Raw genomic sequence first — 25,345 nt, forward strand, 5'->3', positions numbered from 1 at the left:
GCATCACTGTGTGAACTTGTACCTACCTCCAACGCGGCTCAGTGAGTACAAATCCCTACAAGATATAGATAGATGCTTCAGTTCTTGTATTATACAAACAGCCCATCTAATGCTTTATTTCCCCTTTGGTAGTGCTGTAGAAGAACTACACATTTGCTGATGGGCTCCACTGCAGATTACAGTTTAGCAGTGGATATGCCTGATATCTGAATTGTCCCCTTTAAGAAGGCCAGAGATTTTGCAAAGCACCTCTTTGGAAAAAGAAACCTACTGAGACTAAAGCCCGATCCATCATTTGTGGGTTTTCTTTAAGTCACTTTTCTTTTCTCTTTTTTTTTTTGTCTTGTAGTATTCATTGCCATTTTTTGCACTAAATTCTTGAAAAGGGCACAAAGCCAAAGATGGTCTTTATTTTTGTCTTTAACCTAATTTTACAACTTTTTACTGCAAATTAATAAAAATTGTGCCAAAATATTTGGAGTACAAAAAAAAAATAGATCTAGAAGGGGGAAATGGAGTGGATGAATGAATCAGGTGAAAACATCTGGTAACCCTAAACATCACATAAAAAGAAATAGAAAAAAGAATTAAAAAAGGCGCAAATAAAAAAATAAATAATATGGTGGCAAAAAAAAGGCGCAAAACACAGAAAACTCAACAAAAAAGGAGCAAATGCTCTGTGGGGGAACTATATATTTGCTGTCTTTCTATATTTCAACCTTCATTTCCCTTTGCTGCTTAAAGGAATTTCCTATAAGTCGCGGCTGTTTACATCCGATCAATATCCAATGCGCACAAATATGCATTTCCCATTTCCTAGGAATAAAGGCCATCAACAATACAGTAAGCCGTGAATCAAGCCATGGGCGCTCCGTGATGGATGACGAAGCTCCCGACTTTACATTTGCAAAATCAATCTCTTATTTTCAGGAGACAAATAGACTTTGTGCACACTTCACCTGCCAGAGCTCAGTATCCCGTCATACTTAATAAATGTGTGCGCAGTGAGAAGCTAATTACTGTACAGAGTTATCTGGGATGATTATTATTCTATTTAAGGCCCATATCTACTAAGCTGGTCAGGCTGAGTGGCAAGTTTCAATATGTGCCCAACCATCAGCAAGTGAAAACACGTGGCCTTCTCTACTGCTGCCAAGAAGTGAGTGGAGGATGCAATGTGAATTGAAGCACTTGCTTCAATTCTGCAATGCACTCATTTTTTACTGGGTAGTTTATCGTCCATTCTGCCGGTACAATAGGTACTGGAATGCCCTTTCCATTCTTAATTTGCATTGCTTGAGAGCAGAAGCATTTACTAGCTTCATCTGTTCAGCAACTAAAACTTTTTTTTAGAAAGACCAATTGTTTTTGGTTAGAAAATCATCACTTGACTGAGTAAACTGATATGTGAAATGTTTATTACATTTGTACAAAGGGAGTAATTATAATTACAGTACACTTAGTGCCCGATACAGTTAGTATAGCCTCATTCTTGGGTACACCCAGGTGTCAGGGCTCGGCCTGCTTATCAAAGGCTTACTTGAAGACTTCCTATGTCGGAAAGGTAAAAAGAAGGATTCCTGCTGTACAGCTTGTGGGGGGGATGCTGCAGACGTGTTCCTTGGCTGGCTATAGAGCTTTTCTTGTGAGCATCCATGTCTCCGAGACTTACTGTATATCCATTCTATGCCACTAAAGTTCCCAATGTCTCCATGCCCTCTGTCTTTGGGTTCTTCTTGTATAAGAGATGATGGATCCCACCTGTTAGGACCCGTAGTTGCAGGCAAACGCCTTAGTTTTGGCGCAGTATGTGTTGCACAATGTGGTCCTACACCACCTTCCTGCCACAAGGACAGGTGTCTTTTTTCTTCTCTCCCCAATCCCCCAAAATAATCCAACGGGAAGACACCTGGGGAGCCATCGGGGTTGGTGATTGACGTCTGCAGGAAAGCACCATGATGGCTTCCAAAATTGCTTGCCGAGTAGGCCTTATGTGTACTTTGTTCATTAGCCGACATCCTGATCGGTGCAGCAGAAATAGTCATGGGTGACCTCTGATCTCTGCTGCCCCGGAAGACCTCTGTTTTCTCACCACCTGGAAAAGATTCCTTTATTCTTAATCTTGACGGATTTTGAGCCTCTGAGATGTCTTCTAAGGAAGCTCTGCTTATACATTCTTGGTTAGTAGCCTGTGGACTGACAATGTGTCTGATGTTGCTTGAAGGAACTTTACGGGTAAATGGTGAATCTGTCGGCAAGTCATTTGCCAATCTCCACCTAACTTGGGGGCTATAGGAGAGCCATGGTGAACTGGTCATCTTCCCAGCTGTTCTCACCCTGCAGAAACTCAACGATTTCCTCTCTTGTCTGCTCGGCTTAGGATGATGACTTGAAGCATTCAGGATACTGGGAAGACTTTGGGATGGTATTTGCCTGTACTGGCAGGAGAGGTTACAATCGGATCCATAATGGATGGGCTGGTGCAAAATATCCTTCGGATTTAGGTGGTCCTCCGGGTTCGCCTGTACAAACAATAATAAATGTTATGGATATACCATGCGACAAGTCATAGAAGTTCAACACAAGGTGCTTGATGTGACATTCAACAGGGACATTCTTAAGATCCAGGTCCTGCCTACCCTACTAGGAATGGATATGTGCAATGTGTTACAATAATGGATGCTTTAAAGCAATGGTCTACAATCTCTCGTAAAGTATGACTCCCCTAGTGCTCCCTGACAAGCGAATTGGGCTGAGCTGCAAAACTATATTTTTTCAGAAGACCCTAACTTTATATATTTTTGTTTAGTTACCCCATCTTTATGCTCTCTTCCATGTCTTCGCCAGATTTCATCCTCAATTATCCACCATTCGGCCTTACTATCGTAATATAACAAGACTCACCATCTTTATAAGTGTGTGTGCCGGACTGTTGCTGGAAAATGGCAGAAACCGGATAGGGGGTGTCTGTATCGGCGGCCTTCCTCTCTGGGTCTTTTGCACCAATCTCCTAATGTCTGTATCAGCTTTACCAACAAATCCTAGATCTTTATACATATGAACATTACCTACAAAAGAATAAGAAAAATATATCTTGATTTCTTATGTACACATATTTTTGCACACCTAGCAGATATGTTCTTGAGGACTCCAGACCTGGATGTCCCACGTTGCTTACAGGGGTTGTCCACTACTAGGTCAATCTGTCAGAAATACTATATCCCCACTCATAAACTAAAAATACACGTGACCTGCACAGGCATCGTTCTAGCGATGTCGCAGCTAGGTCTCCCAGGGCTTGCTTGACATTGTTATGCCACGTGAGCCCTTCAGATAATTAATGACCACTAATGGGCCGCAGACGTCCAATGGAAGTGAGAGCACAGAAACTTAATAGCCGCTGATTGGCTACAGGGTACAGGCGTCATAAGATTTGTTACATGAGCCCTGGGAGACCCGGCACTGACATTGCCAAATATAGTATTTAAGTGGACAACCCTTTTATATGCTCTGAATACCTTTGATATGGAAAAAAATGTTTTTACCTATGTTAGTGGTTACCTTTAGTTAATAAAATTGCACAATCTGCAACCTGATCCAGGTTGCAGATTTTTCTCTGTTGGGAGTGTCTTCCAGTAATGTAGGCTGGATGTGAGGTCTGCGTGTGTCCAAGGTGCTGCTGTCTTCATTAGCTCATATCAGCACAGCTTCTATCCTTCACTTTTTTACTTTTCATATGCTGCTTTCTCCCTTTCCGTTTTCTCTACCCTCCGTAGGACTATACATGCTCTCTACCCTCTCTATGCTGTGAAGATCTGTGTACAACACCTTCCCTCCTGCTATCCCTAAAGGCCACGTTCACACGTTAAGTATTTGGTCAGTATTTTACAGTGGTAAAACATAAAAAATAAGCTACATAACATTTATCCTGCATGGTATAAATAAAAAAAAAAATGTCAAGAATTGCTGTTTTTTTTTGGTTACCTAGCCTCCTAAAAAATGAAATAAAAAGCGATCAAAAAGTTGTTTCTTTCTCAAAATGGTACGAATAAAATCAAAAGATCGTCTAACGAAAACAACCCCTCACACCGCTCCGTCTACAGAAAAACAAACAAGTTATGGCTCTCAAATGTGAAAACATTTTTTTAAAGTGTTTTTATTATGTCACAGTATAAAAAAAAAATACAAAAAATAAAATAACCTAAAACATTTTTTTTGCAATAAATAATAATTACTCCAAATTCTGCCCAAAAAAAATTTAAAAACTTTTTTTTTTTGCCCAAAAACTACTTAAAAAAAAAAAGTCAAAGTTTTTGAAAGACGGAGATTAAAAAAAAATGGGTGGGGGGAAAAGGGCTGCATTAAGTATTAAATGAGCAAGCGGTGTTGAAGAGTTAGGACCCCTTGGCGGTGGAATTTCGGCTGCACATAATGTGATATCTCCATGGCCGTCAATAACCGAGTCCTGTAAGGGATGTTTCATTACGGATATTTCAGGTTTTATTCTCTTTCTGAGAGATGATGACATTCAGAGACAGACAGGCCATGTATTTGTGAAGTGATTTGTGTGAAGTCTCAGGCGCTGGGCCTGTCAGGCTGCCAAATCCATCAATCTTGAAAAAACTTTTTAACTATGCATCTTTTTAAGCGGCGGGAACTGGAAGCCGTGCGGCGGGGTGACCTAAATTCTTTCGAGGCGCGGGATTAGACGGAGCACTGTCCGTACTCTCATCTCTTCGTGCGCAAACATTAATATTAACACATCCCTAACGGGATTGTCTTATGTAAATCCACCGGCGCCGAGGCTATTAGTATAAATAAAAAGACAGAGAAGGGATGACAATGAAACACTATAACCCGTGTAGACGTAACCGCGTCACCTACGCTAGGATTACAATGGAGGCAACGTTTTGTTCACTCAGATGAATGAAAAATTAAAGCGATAAAAAAAACTATTTTGTGTCTTCAGCTCTGATGCGGGTTTATGTGTCTCCGTGATTACAGCTCCATAAGTTGAGTAGTGGCCAAGATTAGTACTGCAAGCGCCCTCCAGTTCACTAAAGAGCTTGATGTACCATCCATAACCAATGCATGGAGGTCAGGTTGAACCTCTCCTATTTGATGCCATCAATATTAAAGTCAGAGAAGGTCCCTTTAATACCACGCACTGTGAAAGTCATGCACGGGTTAAAAGCTTCTCTAGACTATAAGGAATAGGTGGGATGTCCAGATATCAGTGACAGCCGGGGAGCTCATTTGCAGCTTTTGAAATGGCCGGTCTCCTCGTCAAAAAGTGCAGTGCTTACAAGCTCTTTGTTATACAGCTTGCAAGCGCTGCCTGATCCCAGGATTCCGTACTGCCTTAGTGCCCTCTAAGCTTGTCTCATGTTGCCTCTGTTTCAAGCATTGGAAAGCCTGGAGTTTGGGCCAGCGGCACGACCATGTGAATTATCTTGAGCCTAGATAGGTCCACCAGGGTCTTTTTCGCAGTTATCTTGATAGGATCAAGCCATCAAGTTGCTGGTCTTCCTCTTTGCCTTGTTCCTTCTATTCTTCCGACCATGATGTCCTTCTCCAGCACACCACCCCACTTTGAAAGCAGGTAGTCGAGAGGCAAGGGAGCGGTGAGCTCCTTATGACTGAGAGTAACCCTTTAAGTGGTGAATGACCCCCAGAGGTCTTTTAAGACCTAATGGGTAACATTTAATTTAACAACGATATAACCGAAGGAAAAAAAACATATTTCCCGTAACAACACAAACTTGTCCCTATTCACCTGAGACTAATTTTTTTTTACAACCTTTAGCTTGATCTTGAGCCATGGCGACTTAATGGATGAACGATCTGTATGAAGATCAATCTTGTGCAGGCTAGATAGGTCCACCAGGGTGTTCTCCACTGTTATCTTGATAGTATCAAGCCATCAGGTTGTTGGTCTTCGTCTTGTTCCTTCTATTTTTCCGACCATGATGCCCTTCTCCAACACACCACCCCCCTTGGAAAGCAGGAAGTCGGGAGGCAAGGGAGCGGTGAGCGGCACGACCATGTGAATTATCTTGAGCCTAGATAGGTCCACCAGGGTCTTTTTCGCAGTTATCTTGATAGGATCAAGCCATCGAGTTGCTGGTCTTCCTCTTCGCCTTGTTCCTTCTATTCTTCCGACCATGATGTCCTTCTCCAGCACACCACCCCACTTTGAAAGCAGGTAGTCGAGAGGCAAGGGAGCGGTGAGCTCCTTAAGACTGAGAGTGACCCTTTAAGTGGTGAACGACCCTCAGAGGTCTTTTAAGACCTAATGGGTAACATTTAAGTTAACAACGATATAACCGAAGGAAAAAAAACATATTTCCCGCGACAACACAAGCGTGTCCCTGTTCACCCAAGACTATTTTTTTTTTTTTTTGCAGCCTTTAGCTCGATCTTGAGCCATGGCGAATTGATGGATGAAAGCTCTGTAGGAAGATCGACCTTGTGCAAGCCTAGATAGGTCCACCATGGTCTTCTCCGCCATTGTCTTGACTGCATCAAGCCATCGGGTTGCTGGTCTTTTTCTTCGCCTTGTTCCTTCTATTCTTCTGACCATGATGTCATTCTCCAGTGATTGTTCTCTTCGTATGACCATGATTTCATTCTCCAGTGATTGTTCTCTTCGTATGACCATGATGTCCTTCTCCAGTGATTGTTCTCTTCGCATGATTATGTCCAAAGTAGGCAAGTTGTAGCTTGGTGATCCTTACTTTGAGTAACATTTCTGGCTTGATTTGTTCCAAAATTGATTAGTTTGTTCTTCTTGCCATCCATGGTATTAATAATCATCCTTCTCTAGCACCACATTTCAAAGACCTTGATTCTTCTTGTCTTGTTTCTTTGTTGCACCCATAGCCTGTACTATACACTGTGTGCAGAATTATTAGGCAAGTTATATTTTAGAAGATTATTTTTATTATTGATCAACATCTATGTTCTCAATCAACCCAAAAGACTCATAAATATCCAAGCTTAATATTTTTGGAAGTTGGAGTGTTTTTTTTTTAGATTTGGCTATCTTAGGAGGATATCTGTTTGTGCGGGTAACTATTACTGTGCCGAATTATTAGGCAACTTATTAAAAACCAAATATAATCCCATCTCACTTGTTTATATTCACCAGGTAAACCAATATCAGTGCACAAAATTTAGAAATAAACATTTCTGACATGCAAAAACAAAAACCCCAAAAAATGAGTGATCAATATAGCCACCTTTCTTTATGATGACACTCAACAGCCTTCCATCCATAGATTCTGTCAGTTGCTTGATCTGTTTTCGATCAACATTGCGTGCAGCAGCCACCACAGCCTCCCAGACACTGCTCCGAGAGGTGTACTGTTTTCCCTCCCTGTAGATCTCACATTTTATGATGGACCACAGGTTCTCTATGGGGTTCAGATCAGGTGAACAAGGGCACTATGTCATTATTTTTTCTTCTTTTACACCTTTACTGGCCAGCCATGCTGTGGAGTAGTTGGATGCATGTGATGGAGCATTGTCCTGTATGAAAATCATGTTTTTCTTGAACGATACCGACTTCTTCCTGTACCACTGCTTGAAGAAGTTATCTTCCAGAAGCTGGCAGTAGGTCTGGGAGTTGAGCTTCACTCCATCCTAAACCTGAAAAGGTCCCACAAGTTCATCTTTGATGATACCAGCCCATACCAGTACCCCACCTCCACCTTGCTGGCGTCTGAGTCGGAGTGGAGCTCTCTGCTCTTTACTGATCCAGCCTCTGGCCCATCCATCTGGCCCATCAAGAGTCACTCTCATTTCATCAGTCCATAAAACCTTTGAAAAATCAGTCTTAAGATATTTCTTGGCCCATTCTTGACGTTTTATCTTATGTTTCTTGTTCAGAGGTGGTCGTTTTTCAGCCTTCCTTACCTTGGCCATGTCCCTGAGTATCGCACACCTTGTGCTTTTTGATACTCCAGTAACGTTGCAGCTATGAAATATGGCAAAACTGGTGGTGAATGGCATCTTGGCAGCTTCACGCTTGATTTTCCTCAATTCATGGGCAGTTATTTTGTGCCTTTTTTGGCCAACACGCTTCTTGCGACCCTATTAGCTATTTGCCATGAAACGCTTGATTGTTCGGTGATCACGCTTCAAAAGTTTGGAAATTTCAAGACTGCTGCATCCCTCTGCAAGACATCTCACAATTTTGGACTTTTCAGAGCCAAACAAATCTCTCTTCTGACCCATTTTGCCAAAGGAAATGAAGTTGCCTAATAATTAAGCACACCTTAACACCTTATATAGGGTGTTGATGTTATTAGTCAACACCCCTCCTCATTACAGAGATACACATCACCAGATTTACTTAATTGGTAGTTGGCTCTCAAGCCTATGCAGCTTGGAGTAGGACAACATGTATAAAAAGTACCAAAGTGATCAAAATACTCATTTGCCTAATAATTCTGCACACAGTGTATTGAATATCTAAATGATCGAAATAATAGAGACCCTGTTCTAACCTTCTATTTTAAGTATCATTTAACACATTTAAAGAAGAAAAACTTTGACAGTGAAATGATTTTACCTCAAATAAAAAAAGAAAGAAATTAAAGCAATTATTTTGATAGCCCTCCTAAGAAAATTTTTTAGGGCCGTTAAAGTCCCAAATGTGTTGGCTGGCAAAACAGACAGGGCGCCTTGTCACTGAACTCAGTGCTTCTTAGGAGTTCATCACTACAGACTGAAAATCTACGAATGGAAAACAGGCATCAGGCGGTTTTGCTTTTAATGAAAGATTCTCGTTAAATGCAAAGTTCTGAGAAACAAAGTTTGGAGGATGCAGCATGTGAGGTTTCATTACAAACAGCGCCACCTGGTGAGCAATTGTAGCATGTCTCATGCAGTTTATAGCGTTGCACCTAAGAAGTGATTTAAAGGATCTCTTCATGAAGCGATAACATTTCATCCGCTCTGTAAAGTCACTTCAGTAAATGAACTGTAGAACAGAAGATGATAAATTATAGCGTCCCACTACCCGGGAATGACCCTCATTGCTGAGCTTCATGCACGAGATGTGTAAGCCCCTCTGTAACCACTAGGGGTCACTGAAACAGCAGCACCAAAGATGAAATGATAGAAGTGAGAAAAGATAAGCGGCGTAGCGAAGTTCACATGTCGCACTTTCTCGCAGCCCTGACTCCGTAGAAACAACAAAAAGTTTGCAGATGGAACTTTTTTTTTACCTCCCCTAAATCTCCCTCTTTTAAAGGGCATCACACTGATCTAAACAGCAGCCCTCCTTTTAACAACATATTTTAGTTGTGCTTTTTTCTAGCCTATTTTTACACCACTTTGGAGAGTCAATAGGGTAACAATACTAGCATTTCTCCTTCTACAAATATATTTATTGGAGTGTTTTTTTTGTTGCAAAAATTCCAGATTTTTGTAGCCTATTTTTACACCATTTTTCACTGCAAAATTGGAAAATGTCATATGCACTGCAAATAAGTAGGTTTTAAGGGTCCAGATAATTTTTTCCCCAAAAGCAAGCGTGCCATTCTTTTGATATCATTTTTTTCCATAGGCTTTTCTATGGGAAAAAAATGCATGTAAAAAACGTTAACAAAACCCAAAAACCTCAGAGCCTTTTTAAGGCTTTTTAACCGCCTAGTGACCAATGGGAAGGGTTAAAAAATGTCAGCTTTCTCACCCTGGTGGTTTTCTTGGCCCAGGCTGTAAAGTAGATTAAAATGATAGGATCTATTGAAATCAAATATTAATGTGGAGGATATTGTCGTTGGCGTTTCGGGGCCCGTGTTCTAGCGACCTGCCGGGATTTCCATATCAGAAGGTTGCAGCTGCCCCAATTATAGCAATATTTTAGGTAAATTGCTGGAGAAAATTGCTCACGATTGCTCAGAAATAGCTGCTCGCTCGCTGCAGGTCTCTGCATTCGAAGTCGTTAAGTAGCTGTGCAATCAAAGTGACCTACTTCTCGCCCGCAGCCCATGACACCCAGCTGGGAGCTTGTAGGGCACGATGAGGATAAGGACCCAATTATTCGCGGTTCTTCACCACATACGGTCTTCTTCTGGGGTCTTCGCGCTTCGTTGGTAATTTCTATAGTTGTCTTTTTGTCTTCTCACTTCATCTCTTTCACATATAATTCTCGTCCTCCCCCTCCAAGCCGAATCTTTTCCCAATAAGTCAAAAGTAACATCAGGTCCCAGTCTGCTGAGTGCGGCCTTTAATGTAAATTTCAGCTTCATTTGGTCCAAGATCTTTTATTTTGTGCTTTTGTTTTTTTTCCTCCAAAAAGCCATAATTTTTTTTTCTTTTTTTTTCCACGTCGACAATGACACTGTTCATTTTACTATACGATGTACTGGAAAAAAAATTGGAAGAAGTTCCAACTGGGATGGAATTGAGTATAAAAGAAAAAAAAACAGCAAGTCTGCCATTGTTTCTTGGTTCTTGTTTTTATGAGATAACCTGGTAACTTTTTTTCTGTGGGTCATTAAAGTTATGGTGATAGAAAATTTATAGATACAGTAAAAGAAATAATTATTTGATCCCTTGCTGTTTTTGTAAGTTTGCCCACTGACAAGGACATGAACAGTCTATAATTTTAAGGGTATGATAATTTTAACATTGAGAGATAGAATATCCCCCCCCCAAAAAAAATCAAGAAAATCACATTGTATAAATTAGAATTTTTCTTTTGCATTTTGCAGTGAGAAATACGTATTTGATCCCATACAAACCATTATGAGTTCTGGCTCCTACAGACCAGTTGGACGCCCCTAATCAACTTGTTACCTGCATTAAAGACAGCTGTCTAACATAGTCACCTGTAGAAAAGACTCCTGTCCACAGACTCAATTAATCAGTCAGACTCTAACCTCTACAACATGGGCAAGACCAAAAAGCTTTCTAATGATGTCAGGGACAAGATCATAGACCTGCACAAAGCTGGAATGGGCTACAAAACCATAAGTAAGACGCTGGGTGAGAAGGAGACAACTGTTGGTGCAATGGTAAGAAAATGGAAGAAATACAAAATGACTGTCAATCGACATCGATCTGGGGCACCATGCAAAATCTCACCTCATGGGGTATCCTTGATCATGAGGAAGGTGAGAGATCAGCCTAAAACTACACGGGGGGAACTTGTTAATGATCTCAAGGCAGCTGGGTCCACAGTCACCAAGAAAACCATTGGAAACACATTACGCCTTAAAGGTTTAAAATCCTGCAGTGCCCGCAAGGTCCCCCTGCTCAAGAAGGCACATGTGCAGGCCCGTCTGAAGTTTGCCAATGAACACCTGGATGATTCTGTGAGTTATTGGGAGACGGTGCTGTGGTCAGATGAGACAAAAATTGAGCCCTTTGGCATTAACTTAACTCGCCGTGTTTGGAGGAAGAAGAATGAGTACAACCCTAAGGTCATCATCCCAACCGTGAAGCATGGTGGGGGAAACATTATACTTTGGGGGTGCTTTTCTGCAAAGGGGACAGGTCGACTGCACGGTACTGAAGGGAAGATGGATGGGGTCATGTATCGCAAGATTTTGGCCAACAACCTCCTTCCCTCAGTAAGAGCATTGAAGATGGGTCGTGGCTGGGTCTTCCAGTAAGACAATGACCCAAAACATACAGCCAAGGCAACAAAGGAGAGGCTCAAAAAGAATCACAGTAAGGTCAGGGAGTTGCCTAGCCAGTCTCCATACCTTAATCCCATGGAAAACTTATGAGTTGAAGCTCCGAGTTGCCAAACGACAGCCTCAAAATCTTAATGATTTAGAGATGATCTGCAAGGAGTGGACCAAAACTCCTCCTGACATGTGCGCATTTGATTTATTTTTGGATATTCTATCTCTCAATGTTAAAATTAACCTACCCTTAAAATTATAGACTCTTCATGTCTTTGTCAGTGGGCAAACTTACAAAAACAGCAAGGGATCAAATACTTATTTCCTTCACTGTATATGTTTTGTTTTCTTACTTAAAATTTGCAAAAATAATTTTCTTTTTCAAGCCTTTGCTTTTTGTTTTGCGGGAGATGAACTGTAGTTTGTATTGATACAATTTTGGGGTCCACATAACTTCTTGTTCTCTTTTATTTCCACTTTTTTTGGGGGGGAGGTGAAGTCACCAAAAACAAAAAAAACAGCAATTCTGTCATTTTGATTTTTCTTTCAGTTTTAGGCAGCAGTCTCCTGGCTGCGACGGTAACGCTTTCAAGGGGGACTGGCAGGAGTTGGAAGAGACCCCTGTTAAATGCTACTATCATGGCTAGCAGTAGCATCTAAGGGGTTAAACTTTTGAGATCAGAGCAGCAGTTACTCTTAGGTGCTGGCTGTATAACACAGCTGGCACCCATGCTGTATGGAGTGGTCTTAGCTCCTCAGCTTGATCTATATGGAAATGATGAAGCTGCTTTCTAGAACTTGGACTAGGGATGAGCGGACCCACGGAAGTTCAGGTTCTGGTACCTGACCCAAACTTTATTCCAAAGTTCAGTTTGGATACCAGAAGTGTACTCGAACTTGAACCAGTACCCGAAACCCATTGAAACCAATGGGGACCCAAACTTTTTAGCTGTAAAATTCTCTCTCTCCTTTCCCTCGGAACTCCGAACATTACAACGGACTTCCATGAGAAGTCTGTGTTCGGTGTTTAGCACTGGACACTAACTGTCTGGTACGAACACGGAACTTTTAAGTTCGGATTCACTCATCTCTAGCTAGGACACAACTATTTAGTGCTACACATTGACCTTACCTGTCTGGTTGTCGTCAGGATTTCTCTGTACAGGAATATCAGATGGAGGAGGCTTGGTATCACGTAGGCGTCTCACTTTCTCGAGTATAGCTTGTCGGGTCTCACTTATCAGGTTGCGGCCGGGAAAAAGCGAGTGTGCATTCAGCATGTTCATGATGTCCTTGGCTGCCTCCAGAACTGGCGTTGGTTGATTTCTCAAAGGAGACATTGTGGTTTCACAACCTTGGTTAGCTTGGTCCTGTTCTTGAGGGCATGACTGGCACTTTTGTATTTCCTTGCCTAGATGGTTGCAAAATGCAGAAACTTGGTCTTGCTGGTTGAACCAAATAGACTTAATGTCTTGCTGGATGCCCGAGATACGCTGATGATCTTGCTGTTTGCCCGAGGCACGTTGATGGTCTTTTTGGTTGCCCGAAGTACGTTTACGGTCTTGATGGTTGTACATGGAATACTCATGGTCTTGCTGGTTGCCTGAAGCACGCTCATGGTCTTGTTGGATGCCTGAGGTACGCTTACGGTCTTGCTGGTTGTACAAGCAATACTCATGGTCTTGCTGATTGCCCGAGGCACACTCATGATCTTGCTGGTTGCACGAGGCACGCTCATGGTCTTGCTGTTTGCACGAGGCACGCTCATGGTTTTGCTGGTTGCACGAGACACGCTCATGGCCTTGCTGGTTGCACGAGGAACGCTCATGGCCTCGCTGGTTGCACGAGGCACACTCATGGCCTCGCTGGTTGCACGAGGCACGCTCATGGCCTCGCTGGTTGCACGAGGCACGCTCATGGCCTCGCTGGTTGCCCGAGGCACGCTCATGGCCTTGCTGGTTGCACGAGGCACGCTCATAGTCTTGCTGGCTGCACGAGGCACGCTCATGGTCTTGCTGGCTGCACGAGGCACGCTCATGGTCTTGCTGGTTGCACGAGGCACGCTCATGGTCTTGCTGGTTGCACGAGGCACGCTCATGGTCTTGCTGGTTGCACGAGGCACGCTCATGGTCTTGCTGGTTGCACGAGGCACGCTCATAGCCTTGCTGGTTGCACGAGGCACGCTCATAACCTTGCTGGTTGCACGAGGCACGCTCATAGCCTTGCTGGTTGCACGAGGCACGCTCATAGCCTTGCTGGTTGCACGAGGCACGTTCATGGTCCTGATGGTTGCACGAGGCACGCTCTTGGTCTTGCTGGTTGTACGAGGTGGGCTCATGGTCTTGCTGGTTGCACGAGGCATGCTCATGGTCTTGCTGGTTGCACAAGGCACGCTCATGGTTTTGCTGGTTGCACGAGGCACGCTCATGGTCTTGCTGGTTGCACGAGGCACGCTCATAGCCTTGCTGGTTGCACGAGGCATGCTCAGAGCCTTGCTGGTTGCACGAGGCACGCTCAGAGCCTTGCTGGTTGCACGAGGCACGTTCATGGTCCTGCTGGTTGCACGAGGCACGCTCTTGGTCTTGCTGGTTGCACGAGGCATGCTCATGGCCTCGCTGGTTGCATGAGGCACTCTCATGGCCTCGCTGGTTGCACGAGGCACGCTCATGGCCTCGCTGGTTGCATGAGGCACGCTCATGGCCTTGCTGGTTGCACAAGGCACGCTCATGGCCTTGCTGGTTGCACGAGGTACGCTCATTGCCTTGCTGGCTGCACGAGGCACGCTCATGGTCTTGCTGGCTGCACGAGGCACGCTCATGGTCTTGCTGGTTGCACGAGGCACGCTCATGGTCTTGCTGGTTGCACGAGGCACGCTCATGGTCCTGCTGGTTGAACGAGGCACGCTCTTGGTCTTGCTGGTTGTACGAGGTGGGCTCATTGTCTTCCTGGTTGCACCGTGTAGGCGCAGATATACGGGCTGGTATTTCAGGTGAATGCTCTTTTTGAGAGGAATGTACATCTTGATTTTTTAATTCTGGTGTTGGAAAAAGGCCTAAACAGGGTTGCCCCTGGCTTTGAGATGTCCTTCCTCTGGGGTGGGCAGTGCCAGTCTTTGATAGATCCACCTTGTTTGTCTGGTTTACAATTCTCCCAATGTCAATAGATTTGATCTCATGATTGAAGATCCCTTGGTGATGGGTCAGGCGGTTTTCCGTAATGAACACTTGTCTAGAGTTACACGCGCCTTTCATTTCGGATTGAGAAACCATTTTCCCGACCATGTTGTTCCTTGGCAGGACTCCTTGGGGGAATGTCTTCTTCTTGAAGATTTCAGTATGTGACTTGAATTTTGCATTGTTCAGCTCTTTCTTCGTTTTTCGTCTCTTGACTTTTAGGTGTTTATTATTAGTTTTACAATCATTGATCTTCATCAAGTTACCTGAACTGGTAATTGGTCCCAGGCTCGGAGGAAGCTTTGGATCGCTGTGACTATGGTGGTCTCGAGACATCATCACCTACATTGGAAACCGGATTAATATTGACACTTGCCTGGAAAACTGCACTTTATACCCATTTGTAAACTGAAAACTATCTCTAGTGTGCAAGCATGGACACTTTACTATGCACGCTCACCTGTTGCAATCTCTCACAAAGTCTTTAAAGGGTTTTGAAAACCCCCTTTTCCCAAAAAATGTCTTTACTCACCCTCCCCTGGTCCTACACGGAGTCTCCGCCGCTGCTCCTGATGTGTTATATTGTCTGTAGTGCTGACAACACGTCAACATCGCTGCAGCCAATAACTGATAGACTGCAGTGCTGTCTAGGTGACGTCAGCTCTGCAAAAAATAATAGACACAGTGGTGTAGACTTGACTCTGGATCCTGGGAGGGTGAGTAAAGCACTGCAGCCTGGAGGAAGGGGGTTCCCTCTGACACTGGAAAATCCCTTTAACATAGAGTATTAATGCTGCAAAATGAGGCCATGGGACTGTTTTGGGATCTAAGGTAGGTCCTGGTGGTCAGCAGGCCATAAATGTTTGTGATTTTTGCATCTAATGTGAATGGACACCCATCGATGGTAGCTGCTGAGGAAATAAAGATGGGGCTGTTGGATGTCAACATGCCTGATCCTTTTGCTCTCAATGGGGATGTATCACCATTATGTTTCCTCTCCCTTGGGAACATGTGTAAACTCGGGATGAGCATTCATGTGTATGGGGTAGGAAGGTGCACACTCAGGATGAGCATTCATGTGTAAGGGGGAGGTGGGTGTACACTCAGGGTGAGCGTGCATGTGTATGGGGGAGGTAGGTGCACACTCAGGATGATCATTCATGTGTATGGGGGAGGTAGGTGCACACTCAGGATGAGCGTGCATGTGTATGGGGGAGGTGGGTGTACACTCAGGAGGAGCGTGCATGTGTATGCAGAAGGAGGGTGCACACTCAGGATGAGCATTCATGTGTAAGGGGGAGGTGGGCACACACTCAGGATGAGCGTGCATGTGTATGGGGGAGGTGGGTGCACTCGGGATGAGCGTGCATGTTTATGGGGGAGGTGGGTGCACACTCGGGACGAGCGTGCATGTGTATGGGGGAGGTGGGTGCACTCGGGGTGAGCGTGCATGTGTATGGGGGAGGTGGGTGCACACTCAGGACGAGCATGCATGTGTATGGGGGAGGTGGGCGCACACTCAGGACGAGCATGCATGTGTATGGGGGAGGTGGGCGCACACTCGGGACGAGCGTGCATGTGTATGGGGGAGGTGGGTGCACACTCGGGATGAGCGTGCATGTGCATGTGCATGGGGGAGGTGGCTGCACACTCGGGACGAGCGTGCATGTGTATGGGGGAGGTGGGTGCACTCGGGATGAGCGTGCATGTGTATGGGGGAGGTGGGCGCACACTCGGGACGAGCGTGCATGTGTATGGAGGAGGTGGGTGCACTCGGGATGAGCGTGCATGTGTATGGGGGAGGTGGGCGCACACTCGGGACGACCGTGCATGTGTATGGGGGAGGTGGGTGCACTCGGGATGAGCGTGCATGTGTATGGGGGAGGTGGGTGCACACTCGGGACGAGCGTGCATGTGTATGGGGGAGGTGGGTGCACTCGGGATGAGCGTGCATGTGTATGGGGGAGGTGGGCGCACACTCGGGACGAGCGTGCATGTGTATGGGGGAGGTGGGTGCACTCGGGATGAGCGTGCATGTGTATGGGGGAGGTGGGTGCACACTCGGGACGAGCGTGCATGTGTATGGGGGAGGTGGGTGCACTCGGGATGAGCGTGCATGTGTATGGGGGAGGTGGGCGCACACTCGGGACGAGCGTGCATGTGTATGGGGGAGGTGGGCGCACACTCGGGACGAGCGTGCATGTGTATGGGGACGTATAGCTCCCACCTAACTATACTGGGTGCAGGGGCTGCCTGGAGTCTAGGGGGGGTTCCTCTAATATGCAAAGACCAATAGTATTAAAGACCCCTGGGGTCCACGTGCTGCAAGTTACAGGGCCGATCCTTCGTTCCCCCATATGCATTAGTGGGTCCCACTGAGATCTAGTGTGTAGGGGCCCTCTATGTGATCAGTGGGGCCCTGTCTGATGATGGGAGGGACTTTCATGTGTCAGACCCCATTTATGCCCTCACCCTACACGCCGCCGCCGTACATGTGGCCTCCAGGAGCAGGTGCCCGTCTGCAGTGCAAACTATATGCAATACAGCTTCTGTGACTAAACAACATGAAAATATAGAAAAATGTTGCTTTAAAATATAATAATTCTCTGGTGCAACAGAAAACAGCCTCACACCCATGTTACTAAACCGTCCACTATCACAGAGGGCTGTAATACCATTATTATGTCACACATTATTATACCTACGTCTGGAATAACGGTCTCCAGAAACAATATGGCGCGGGGAAGCAGGACCCCCCGGCTCTAGCGCTCTACGCCACCACCGAAACTGTCTATCCAGTTTACCCCCCTGCTTGTGCCACTTGGTCTCGTCGAGTTTGCATCTCAAAATGGTGAGACTGGCTCATAACAAAGCAACATAGGGGGAAAAAATGATCACCCCTCTGCAGGCAATCGTGGTTCAATCTGAAAGTAAAGACTGGGCTGTTCCATTGCAATTTATAGGGGAGCGTAAAGTTTTCATTTCCGCATTGATAGAGCTACTTCCTGGACAAATCCATTCGGCAGATAACAGAAGGGGGGGAGAATTGATAGTTGCCGACTTGGTAGTCCTGGGAAGAGCGATTTGTCAGAGGGGGCTCCCCCGCAAGTATTTGCAGGGTGGTGCGGCCCAGGAGGGAGGATTCCTGCTGGAGACAGTGGAAGAAGGGAAGAGCAGGTGAGGTGCAGAGGAGTCGCATCGCCGGCGCTGTGTGGGGGGCTGCCGGCCGGGACACTGTATGAGGGGGGCTGTGCACCTAACTTGCTACATGTGTTCGCCAAGGCAGAGTGCAGCAGCTGGCCGTAGCAACCAATCACATTCCAGCTTTCATTTTTGCAGCTTGGTTGCTATGGGCAACGGCCCTGCTTTCCCTTTGCTTCAGTTTACCCCCTTCCCCGCCATTTTTTTCTTTTTTGTGCTTTTGCTTTCAGAAATTTTGGTTAAAAAAAAACTTTTTGGGGATAGAAGCATCATCAGATCTCAGGACGCTGCTGGTGGGAAGGGTTAATTGTGCAGATTTTATTAAAGGAGACCCCCTCGAAGGGGAGACTTGACCGCCCCCCCCCCCCCAATTTTATAATGTGGTAGGCCATTTACATCATGTAATACTCCCTCTCGGGATGTACAGTCAGCCATCGGCGGCCCCCGTTGACATCACTGCGTCGGTCTGCTACGGCCCCCGTTGACATCACTGCGTCGGTCTGCTACGGCCCCCGTTGACATCACTGCGTCGATCTGCTACGGCCCCCGTTGACATCACTGCGTCGGTCTGCTACGGCCCCCGTTGACATCACTGCGTCGGTCTGCTACGGCCCCCGTTGACATCACTGCGTCGGTCTGCTACGGCCCCCGTTGACATCACTGCGTCGGTCTGCTACGGCCCCCGTTGACATCACTGCGTCGGTCTGCTACGGCCCCCGTTGACATCACCGCGTCGGTCTGCTATTGAATATTGGGACTTTCGCATCATTGTGAGCCGACGAAACTACAACTCCCATCATGGACAATGTTCTCTCTCTTTTTCTTCCTCTAGGACACGATGTGTGACGGCGACAAGAACCCCGCTGCGGTCCCCACCCCTGCGAATGACGTGCAGGGGGATGGGCGCTGGATGTCCGTGGTCAGTACCGATCCTTTACTACTACTACTACTACACCCAACAGCTGTTGCAAAACTACAACCCCATAATACCGGGAAGCAGGAGGTGGTTCTCTGGGCCATGGATTAGTGACTTTGACTGCCAAAACCTGCAATCGTACAGGAACAGACTTCTTATTTTCCCCAGGACCCGGCCGTATCCTGCAAAGCTGGGAGTTGTAGTCCCCACAGCGGGAGAAACTGCAAAAAAAATGCCTTATCTGTCCTGTGTGATCCATAAAACCAGACAGAACAAAGTGTTTAGATTTTATGGATTTTACCGTGCGCATAAAATCCGCAGAGAGAATTTTGGATTTTACAGGTCGCATAAAATCCACAGAGAGAATTGTGGATTTTACAGGGGCAGATATTTTCTGTTGGAAAAAGCCAGATCGGATCATTTTCAGTTGTACTCTTGTTTGTGTTTCAGCACAATCACTTTGTGGCCAGCAGCAAAGACAAGGAGCCCGAGGTCGTCTTCATTGGTGACTCCAACCTGCAACTGCTGCACCAGCTGGAGGTGAGAACCCGGGGGACAATGTGATAAGTTTTGTAAAGAACTCGCAGCAGTAAATTAAGAACACAGATATAGATTACACTGCAGGTTTCCTCACAATGGGAAATCCACCACTGCTCTCGTTACATAGAGCACAAGCAGTCGGAGGTCTGCAGCATATACATCACATAGGAGACGCTGAGGCTGCAGCATATACATCACATAAAAGACTGTGGAGCATATACATCACATAAGAGACGATGGAGACATCACATAGGAAACTTTGGGGCTCGAGCAGGTACATCACGGGAAGAGACTGCGGGGCTCGAGCAGGTACATCACGGGAGGAGACTGCGGGGCTCGAGCAGGTACATCACGGGAGGAGACTGCGGGGCTCGAGCAGGTATATCGCGGGAGGGGACTGGGGGGGGGGGTCGAGCACGTACATCGCGGGAGTAGACAGTGGGGCTCGGGCAGGTCCATGGCGGGAGGGGACTGCGGGGCTCGGGCAGGTCCATGGCGGGAGGGGACTGCGGGGCTCGGGCAGGTCCATGGCGGGAGGGGGACAGCGGGGCTCGGGCAGGTCCATGGCGGGAGGGGGACAGCGGGGCTCGGGCAGGTCCATGGCGGGAGGGGGACAGCGGGGCTCGGGCAGGTCCATGGCGGGAGGAGACTGCGGGGCTCGAGCAGGACACCACGGGAGGAGACTGCAGGGCTCGAGCAGGTATATCGCAGGAGGGGACTGGGGGGGTCGAGCACGTACATTGTGGGAGGAGACAGCGGGGCTCGGGCGGGTCCATGGTGGGAGGGGACTGCGGGGCTCGAGCAGGTCCATGGTGGGAGGAGACAGCGGGGCTCGAGCAGGTCCATGGCGGGAGGGGACAGCGGGGCTCGAGCAGGTCCACGGCGGGAGGGGACAGCGGGGCTCGAGCAGGTCCACGGCGGGAGGGGACAGCGGGGCTCGAGACGGTCCACGGCGGGAGGAGGCTGCGGGGCTCGAGCAGGTCCACGGCGGGAGGAGGCTGCGGGGCTCGAGCAGGTCCACGGCGGGAGGAGGCTGCGGGGCTCGAGCAGGTCCACGGCGGGAGGAGGCTGCGGGGCTCGAGCAGGTCCACGGCGGGAGGAGGCTGCGGGGCTCGAGCAAGTCCACGGCGAGAGGAGGCTGCGGGGCTCGAGCAGGTCCACGGCGGGAGGAGGCTGCGGGGCTCGAGCAGGTCCACGGCGGGAGGAGGCTGCGGGGCTCGAGCAGGTCCACGGCGGGAGGAGGCTGCGGGGCTCGAGCAGGTCCACGGCGGGAGGAGGCTGCGGGGCTCGAGCAGGTCCATCACGGGAGGATATATAATCCTTCAATGCATGCTCACAGTGCAATAAGGGATTAAAGGACTGGTGGCCCGAGCAATACGGTCCCCAGGAATCTGCCCTGGGGCCCGAGAAGGGGTCATTGGCCCTGGGGCCGTAGGTTGCTTACCCCTGGTTTATTCCCAGGGTTACATTATAGGGGTTATCAACTATCCAGAGGATACCGACCTTTGGGACCCACACCAAGCCCATAGGGAATGAATGGAGCGGCGGTCAAGGTACTTCTTGGCGGTACCAGGCTGGGTTGTCTACTTATTAAAGGGGTTGTCTACGTTCCTCTTCCACCAGGCTCATGCATGTCTTTACTTACTCTCTCCGGGTCTAGCTCAGTTTTTCCGCCGGTACCCTGGTCCGTTTTATATGGCTGCAGTGATGACGACGCTCTGCGGCCAATCACACGGCTCAGCGACTTGTGCCGTCTACGTGGGGCAAGAGCAGACAACCCCTTTTAATGCCACCGCCTGACTAGTAATATGTTTAACCACTTAATGACCATAGCTGAAAATGTATATTATGGGCAGCGGTCACTATGACATCGCTGGTACTGTTAGTGCACCCACGAGATTTGTGACCGCGGCCCAGCTGTATTTCCCAGCCCAGGATTGGAGGACGCTCTGATCACAGAGGGTAATTATTATTAGGGTGCTTATTGTTACGTGACTTCTTCTTCATCCTCAGATCTGGAGGGAGCTCTTCTCTCCACTACACGCCCTGAACTTCGGGGGACTGGGTGATGGCACCCAACACGTCCTATGGAGACTGGAAAACGGGGAGCTGGAACACATCAAACCAAAGGTAAATCACCGAACTCTTTTAACTTTTATATTCTGGATTGTCTCTAATTTGTCACCTTGATCAATCATTTTAATAATCCTTATAGATTATAATGGAATGGGAATTTTCCCTATTCTCATGCTTTTTCTGAGCCCCTTACGTTTTAGTGTTGGTAGGTCACCAGTGATCTTTACATTTATCACTTGTCCTGTAAAATAAATTCTGTACTACTGCCACAAGGGGGAGCAAATTGTATAATTGTTGTTGCTTCCATTAGACAGTACATGAACCCTCGCAGTGAGCTCCCTCTAGTGGTGGATGCAGGATGTGTAGTAAACAGAGGATTTAGAGCTCTGGCCCCTATAAAGTATTCTCAGAAAAAAATCCAAATTGTGGGTACGCTTTACAGATGTGCACCCCTCATTTTTTTTATCTCTTCACCCTCCAAAACAATGTAATAATCACCTTTTGATCTGCAGGAAAATTAGATATTAACCCATGAATACTTTGAGTGAGTGGGAAGGAGCAGGGCTTATAGAATTTGTCAGTGGGAGAGGGATGCAGAACGCAAAAGCTTTCTCTGAGTGGGTGGGCGAAGCAGGACTCGCAGGCTTTCTCTGAGTGGGTGGGCGAAGCAGGACTCGCAGGCTTTCTCTGAGTGGGTGGGAGAAGCAGAACTCGCAGGCTTTCTCTGAGTGGGTGGGAGAAGTAGGACTCTCAGGCTTTCTCTAGGAGTGGGTGAGAGAAGCAGGACTCTCAGGCTTTCTCTAGGAGTGGGTGGGAGAAGCAGGACTCTCAGGCTTTCTCTATGAGTGGGTGAGAGAAGCAGGACTCGTAGGCTTTCTCTGGGAGTGGGTGGGAGAAGCAGGACTCGCAGGCTTTCTCTATGAGTGGGTGGGAGAAGCAGGACTCGCAGGCTTTCTGTATGAGTGGGTGGAGGAAGCAGGACTCGCAGGCTTTTTCTATGAGTGGGTGGGAGAAGCAGGACTCGCAGGCTTTTTCTATGAGTGGGTGGGAGAAGCAGGACTCGCAGGCTTTCTCTATGAGTGGGTGGGAGAAGCAGGACTCGCAGGCTTTCTCTATGAGTGGGTGGGAGAAGCAGGACTCGCAGGCTTTCTCTATGAGTGGGTGGGAGAAGCAGGACTCGCAGGCTTTCTCTATGAGTGGGTGGGAGAAGCAGGACTCGCAGGCTTTCTCTATGAGTGGGTGGGAGAAGCAGGACTCGCAGGCTTTCTCTATGAGTGGGTGGGAGAAGCAGGACTCTCAGGCTTTCTCTATGAGTGGGTGGGAGAAGCAGGACTCTCAGGCTTTCTCTATGAGTGGGTGGGAGAAGCAGGACTCTCAGGCTTTCTCTATGAGTGGGTGGGAGAAGCAGGACTCTCAGGCTTTCTCTATGAGTGGGTGGGAGAAGCAGGACTCTCAGGCTTTCTCTATGAGTGGGTGGGAGAAGCAGGACTCTCAGGCTTTCTCTGAGTGGGTGGGAGAAGCAGGACTCTCAGGCTTTCTCTTACTGTATCCTCAATCGCCGGAGAGCTGACAGCTCAGCGTTCTGTCGGCACGACTGTAATATTACATTAGACTCCTGGTCACCAGTGAATCCGATCACTTATTGGAGCTGTTACTTCCCCACCAGATCATCGTGCTTTGGGTGGGCACATATAACATGGGGCACACGGCCGAGCAGATCGCAGGGGGGATTCAAGCCATTGTGCGGTGCATGCAGCAGAGACAACCACAAGCCAAGGTCATCGTGCTGGTGAGTGATGCCGATGGGACTTGCAGTAGCCAAGGGCCACCGATGCTGCCTTATTTTCGTTTTCCGGTATTGTTGGAGACCTCCCTTTTTAGTATTTTGGTTCCATTTTACAGGGTTTGTTGCCACGAGGGAAAAACCCCAACCCTCTGCGGGAGAGGAACAGGAGGGTGAACGAGCTGCTGGTGGTAGCCCTGCAGTCAACGCCCAACGCAAAACTTCTAGACGTGGACCCCGGGTTTGTACATTCAGACGGCACAATCAGCCACCACGACATGTATGACTACCTGCATCTTAGCCGGCTCGGATACTCCCGCGTATGCCAGATTCTGCACAAAACACTACTCCAACTGCTGGAGAGCAGAGGAACCGCCCCTCAGCAGAGTTAAGACATAGCCCTGTGTGATCAACTTCCAGGTTTTTTTGGGGGGGCTATAGATTCTTTGAGAGCTCCCCCTCTGAGGAATACTTTCTCCAAAGATCTAGTTAAAGGGAATTTGGTAGCTTCTCCTGCATTTACCCCTGGCCTCCCCTTTATGTAATAGTTACTGCCTATGCAGAGGACAGACGGACCACCCCGTGCCCCCCGGTATTGTTTTTCCTTTTTTTGTTTTTATATCTTTTGTACAGTATTACCTTTTTTTCTTCTTTTTGTATACTTCAGTGAAGACGTAGCGCACATTTCGTTTTCTTGTGATTTCCCCCCACTACTCCTCCGCTCCATATAGCAAACCGTATGTTCACAACACTAAGAAGTGAAGATTCTCCGACCTGTGTAATAAACCTGTTGTGACATTGCTCAGTCTGTGGATGGTGCTGTTTTTTTGTTTTTGCATTAAAGGTGTATTCTCATCTCAAAGATCCTATCCCAATATGTAGTAAATGCAATAATATTAGCAAATACCAATTAGAAATGTAGTATAGTTCTTCCGATTAGCTATGTAGCTTACCCTCTGTACAGGGCATTGCAGCAGCTTAGTTACAACCACTCATAGTGACTGTTGTTAGTGGTTGTAACCATGGATAATTAAGCTACTGCAATGCCCTGTACACGGGGTAAAAGACATAAGTAAGGTATCCATGGTTACGACCACTCATATTTTCCAAGGTTAAGGCCACAGCTGTATGGAGAGGTGACTTATAGTAGGGTTCCCCAACTCCAGTCCTCAAGGGCCACCAACAGGCCATGTTTTCAGGATTTCCTTAGTATTGCACAGGTGATGAATTATTACCTGTGCAGGTGATGGAATTATACCTGTGCAATGCTAAGGATATCCTGAAAACATGGCCTGTTGGTGGCCCTTGAGGACTGGAGTTGGGGAACCCTGATTAAAGGGCTATTCTAGCCTCAAATTAGAATCTATCCTCACTTTCTGAAAATGAAGGGGTGACCTGATGGGTGTGAAACCTCAATTGGCTTCATGCACTTGAGACACTTAAGTAACTTTTGAAGGTTCTTGGAGGAGGGGGGGGGGGTAACAGAAGTCTATACCACGCACGCTGATGACATTCCCTAACAATATGCCATCACTAAGATATGAGATAAGAAAGTGTCAGATTTTTTTTTGGGGTGGGGGGCAAGAGCTCAAAAATTAGATTAGAGCGGGCAAAAATGAAAAACTTGAACAAAGTATGCAGTATAATGGGGCCCCACACAGAATAATGGGCCCCACATACAGTGGGTACAGAAAGTATTCAGACCCCTTTAAACTTTTAACTCTTTGTTCATTGCAGCCATTTGGTAAATTCTAAAAAGTTCATTTTTTTCTCATTAAAGTACACTCTGCACCCCATCTTGACTGAAAAAAAACAGAAATGTAGAAATTTTTGCAAATTTATAAAAAAAAAAACAAAAAACCCTGAAATATCACATGGTCATAAGTATTCAGACCCTTTGCTCAGACACTCATATTTAAGTCACATGCTGTCCATTTACTTGTGATCCTCCTTGAGATGGGTCTACTCCTTCATTGGAGTCCAGCTGTGTTTAATTAAACTGATAGGACTTGAT

General features: G+C 46.9%; 2 protein-coding genes across 4 annotated transcripts; one reads left to right on the forward strand and one right to left on the reverse strand.

The window, feature by feature from the left end:
- Positions 1–1,398: 1,398 nt before the first annotated feature.
- On the reverse strand, positions 1,399–17,764 carry LOC141172056 (uncharacterized). Of its 2 annotated transcripts, none has more exons than XM_073655857.1 (4): positions 17,517–17,764; positions 12,775–15,157; positions 2,905–3,068; positions 1,399–2,522 (listed from the first exon to the last, which is right to left on the reverse strand). In XM_073655857.1, exons 2-4 carry the CDS (start codon positions 15,152–15,154, stop codon positions 1,476–1,478), a joined length of 3,591 nt encoding a protein of 1,196 aa, XP_073511958.1. In that variant the 5' UTR covers positions 15,155–15,157; positions 17,517–17,764; the 3' UTR covers positions 1,399–1,475. The 2 variants fall into 2 exon arrangements, with proteins under 2 accessions (XP_073511958.1, XP_073511957.1); XM_073655856.1 differs by having other exon boundaries at positions 17,521–17,763.
- Positions 17,765–17,805: 41 nt separating this feature from the next.
- PAFAH1B3 (platelet activating factor acetylhydrolase 1b catalytic subunit 3) lies at positions 17,806–24,193 on the forward strand. 2 transcript variants are annotated; one of them, XM_073655858.1, is made up of 6 exons: positions 17,806–17,992; positions 18,849–18,935; positions 19,383–19,472; positions 21,486–21,602; positions 23,215–23,337; positions 23,451–24,193. In XM_073655858.1, exons 2-6 carry the CDS (start codon positions 18,855–18,857, stop codon positions 23,721–23,723), a joined length of 684 nt encoding a protein of 227 aa, XP_073511959.1. In that variant the 5' UTR covers positions 17,806–17,992; positions 18,849–18,854; the 3' UTR covers positions 23,724–24,193. The 2 variants fall into 2 exon arrangements, with proteins under 2 accessions (XP_073511959.1, XP_073511960.1); XM_073655859.1 differs by lacking the exon at positions 17,806–17,992 and adding an exon at positions 18,004–18,051.
- The last annotated feature ends 1,152 nt before the right edge of the window (positions 24,194–25,345 follow it).

Source organism: Phyllobates terribilis, unplaced genomic scaffold, assembly GCF_046119375.1.
Source record: "Phyllobates terribilis strain yellow unplaced genomic scaffold, ASM4611937v1 Scaffold_12__6_contigs__length_324123572, whole genome shotgun sequence".
Classification (NCBI taxonomy): Eukaryota; Metazoa; Chordata; class Amphibia; order Anura; family Dendrobatidae; genus Phyllobates; species Phyllobates terribilis.

Bases quoted from the DNA above. Each gene is read 5' to 3' on its own strand.
- LOC141172056 (XM_073655857.1), bottom strand. From the start codon at position 15,154: ATGATGTCTCGAGACCACCATAGTCACAGCGATCCAAAGCTTCCTCCG. The intron at 3,069-12,774 runs GTAAGGTCAATG...ATTCTTTTGTAG, and splicing joins TCCTGACGACAACCAGACAG to GTAATGTTCATATGTATAAA. The intron at 2,523-2,904 runs GTGAGTCTTGTT...TTGTTTGTACAG, and splicing joins CACACACACTTATAAAGATG to GCGAACCCGGAGGACCACCT.
- PAFAH1B3 (XM_073655858.1), top strand. From the start codon at position 18,855: ATGTGTGACGGCGACAAGAACCCCGCTGCGGTCCCCACCCCTGCGAAT. The intron at 18,936-19,382 runs GTCAGTACCGAT...TTTGTGTTTCAG, and splicing joins ATGGGCGCTGGATGTCCGTG to CACAATCACTTTGTGGCCAG. The intron at 23,338-23,450 runs GTGAGTGATGCC...TCCATTTTACAG, and splicing joins AAGCCAAGGTCATCGTGCTG to GGTTTGTTGCCACGAGGGAA.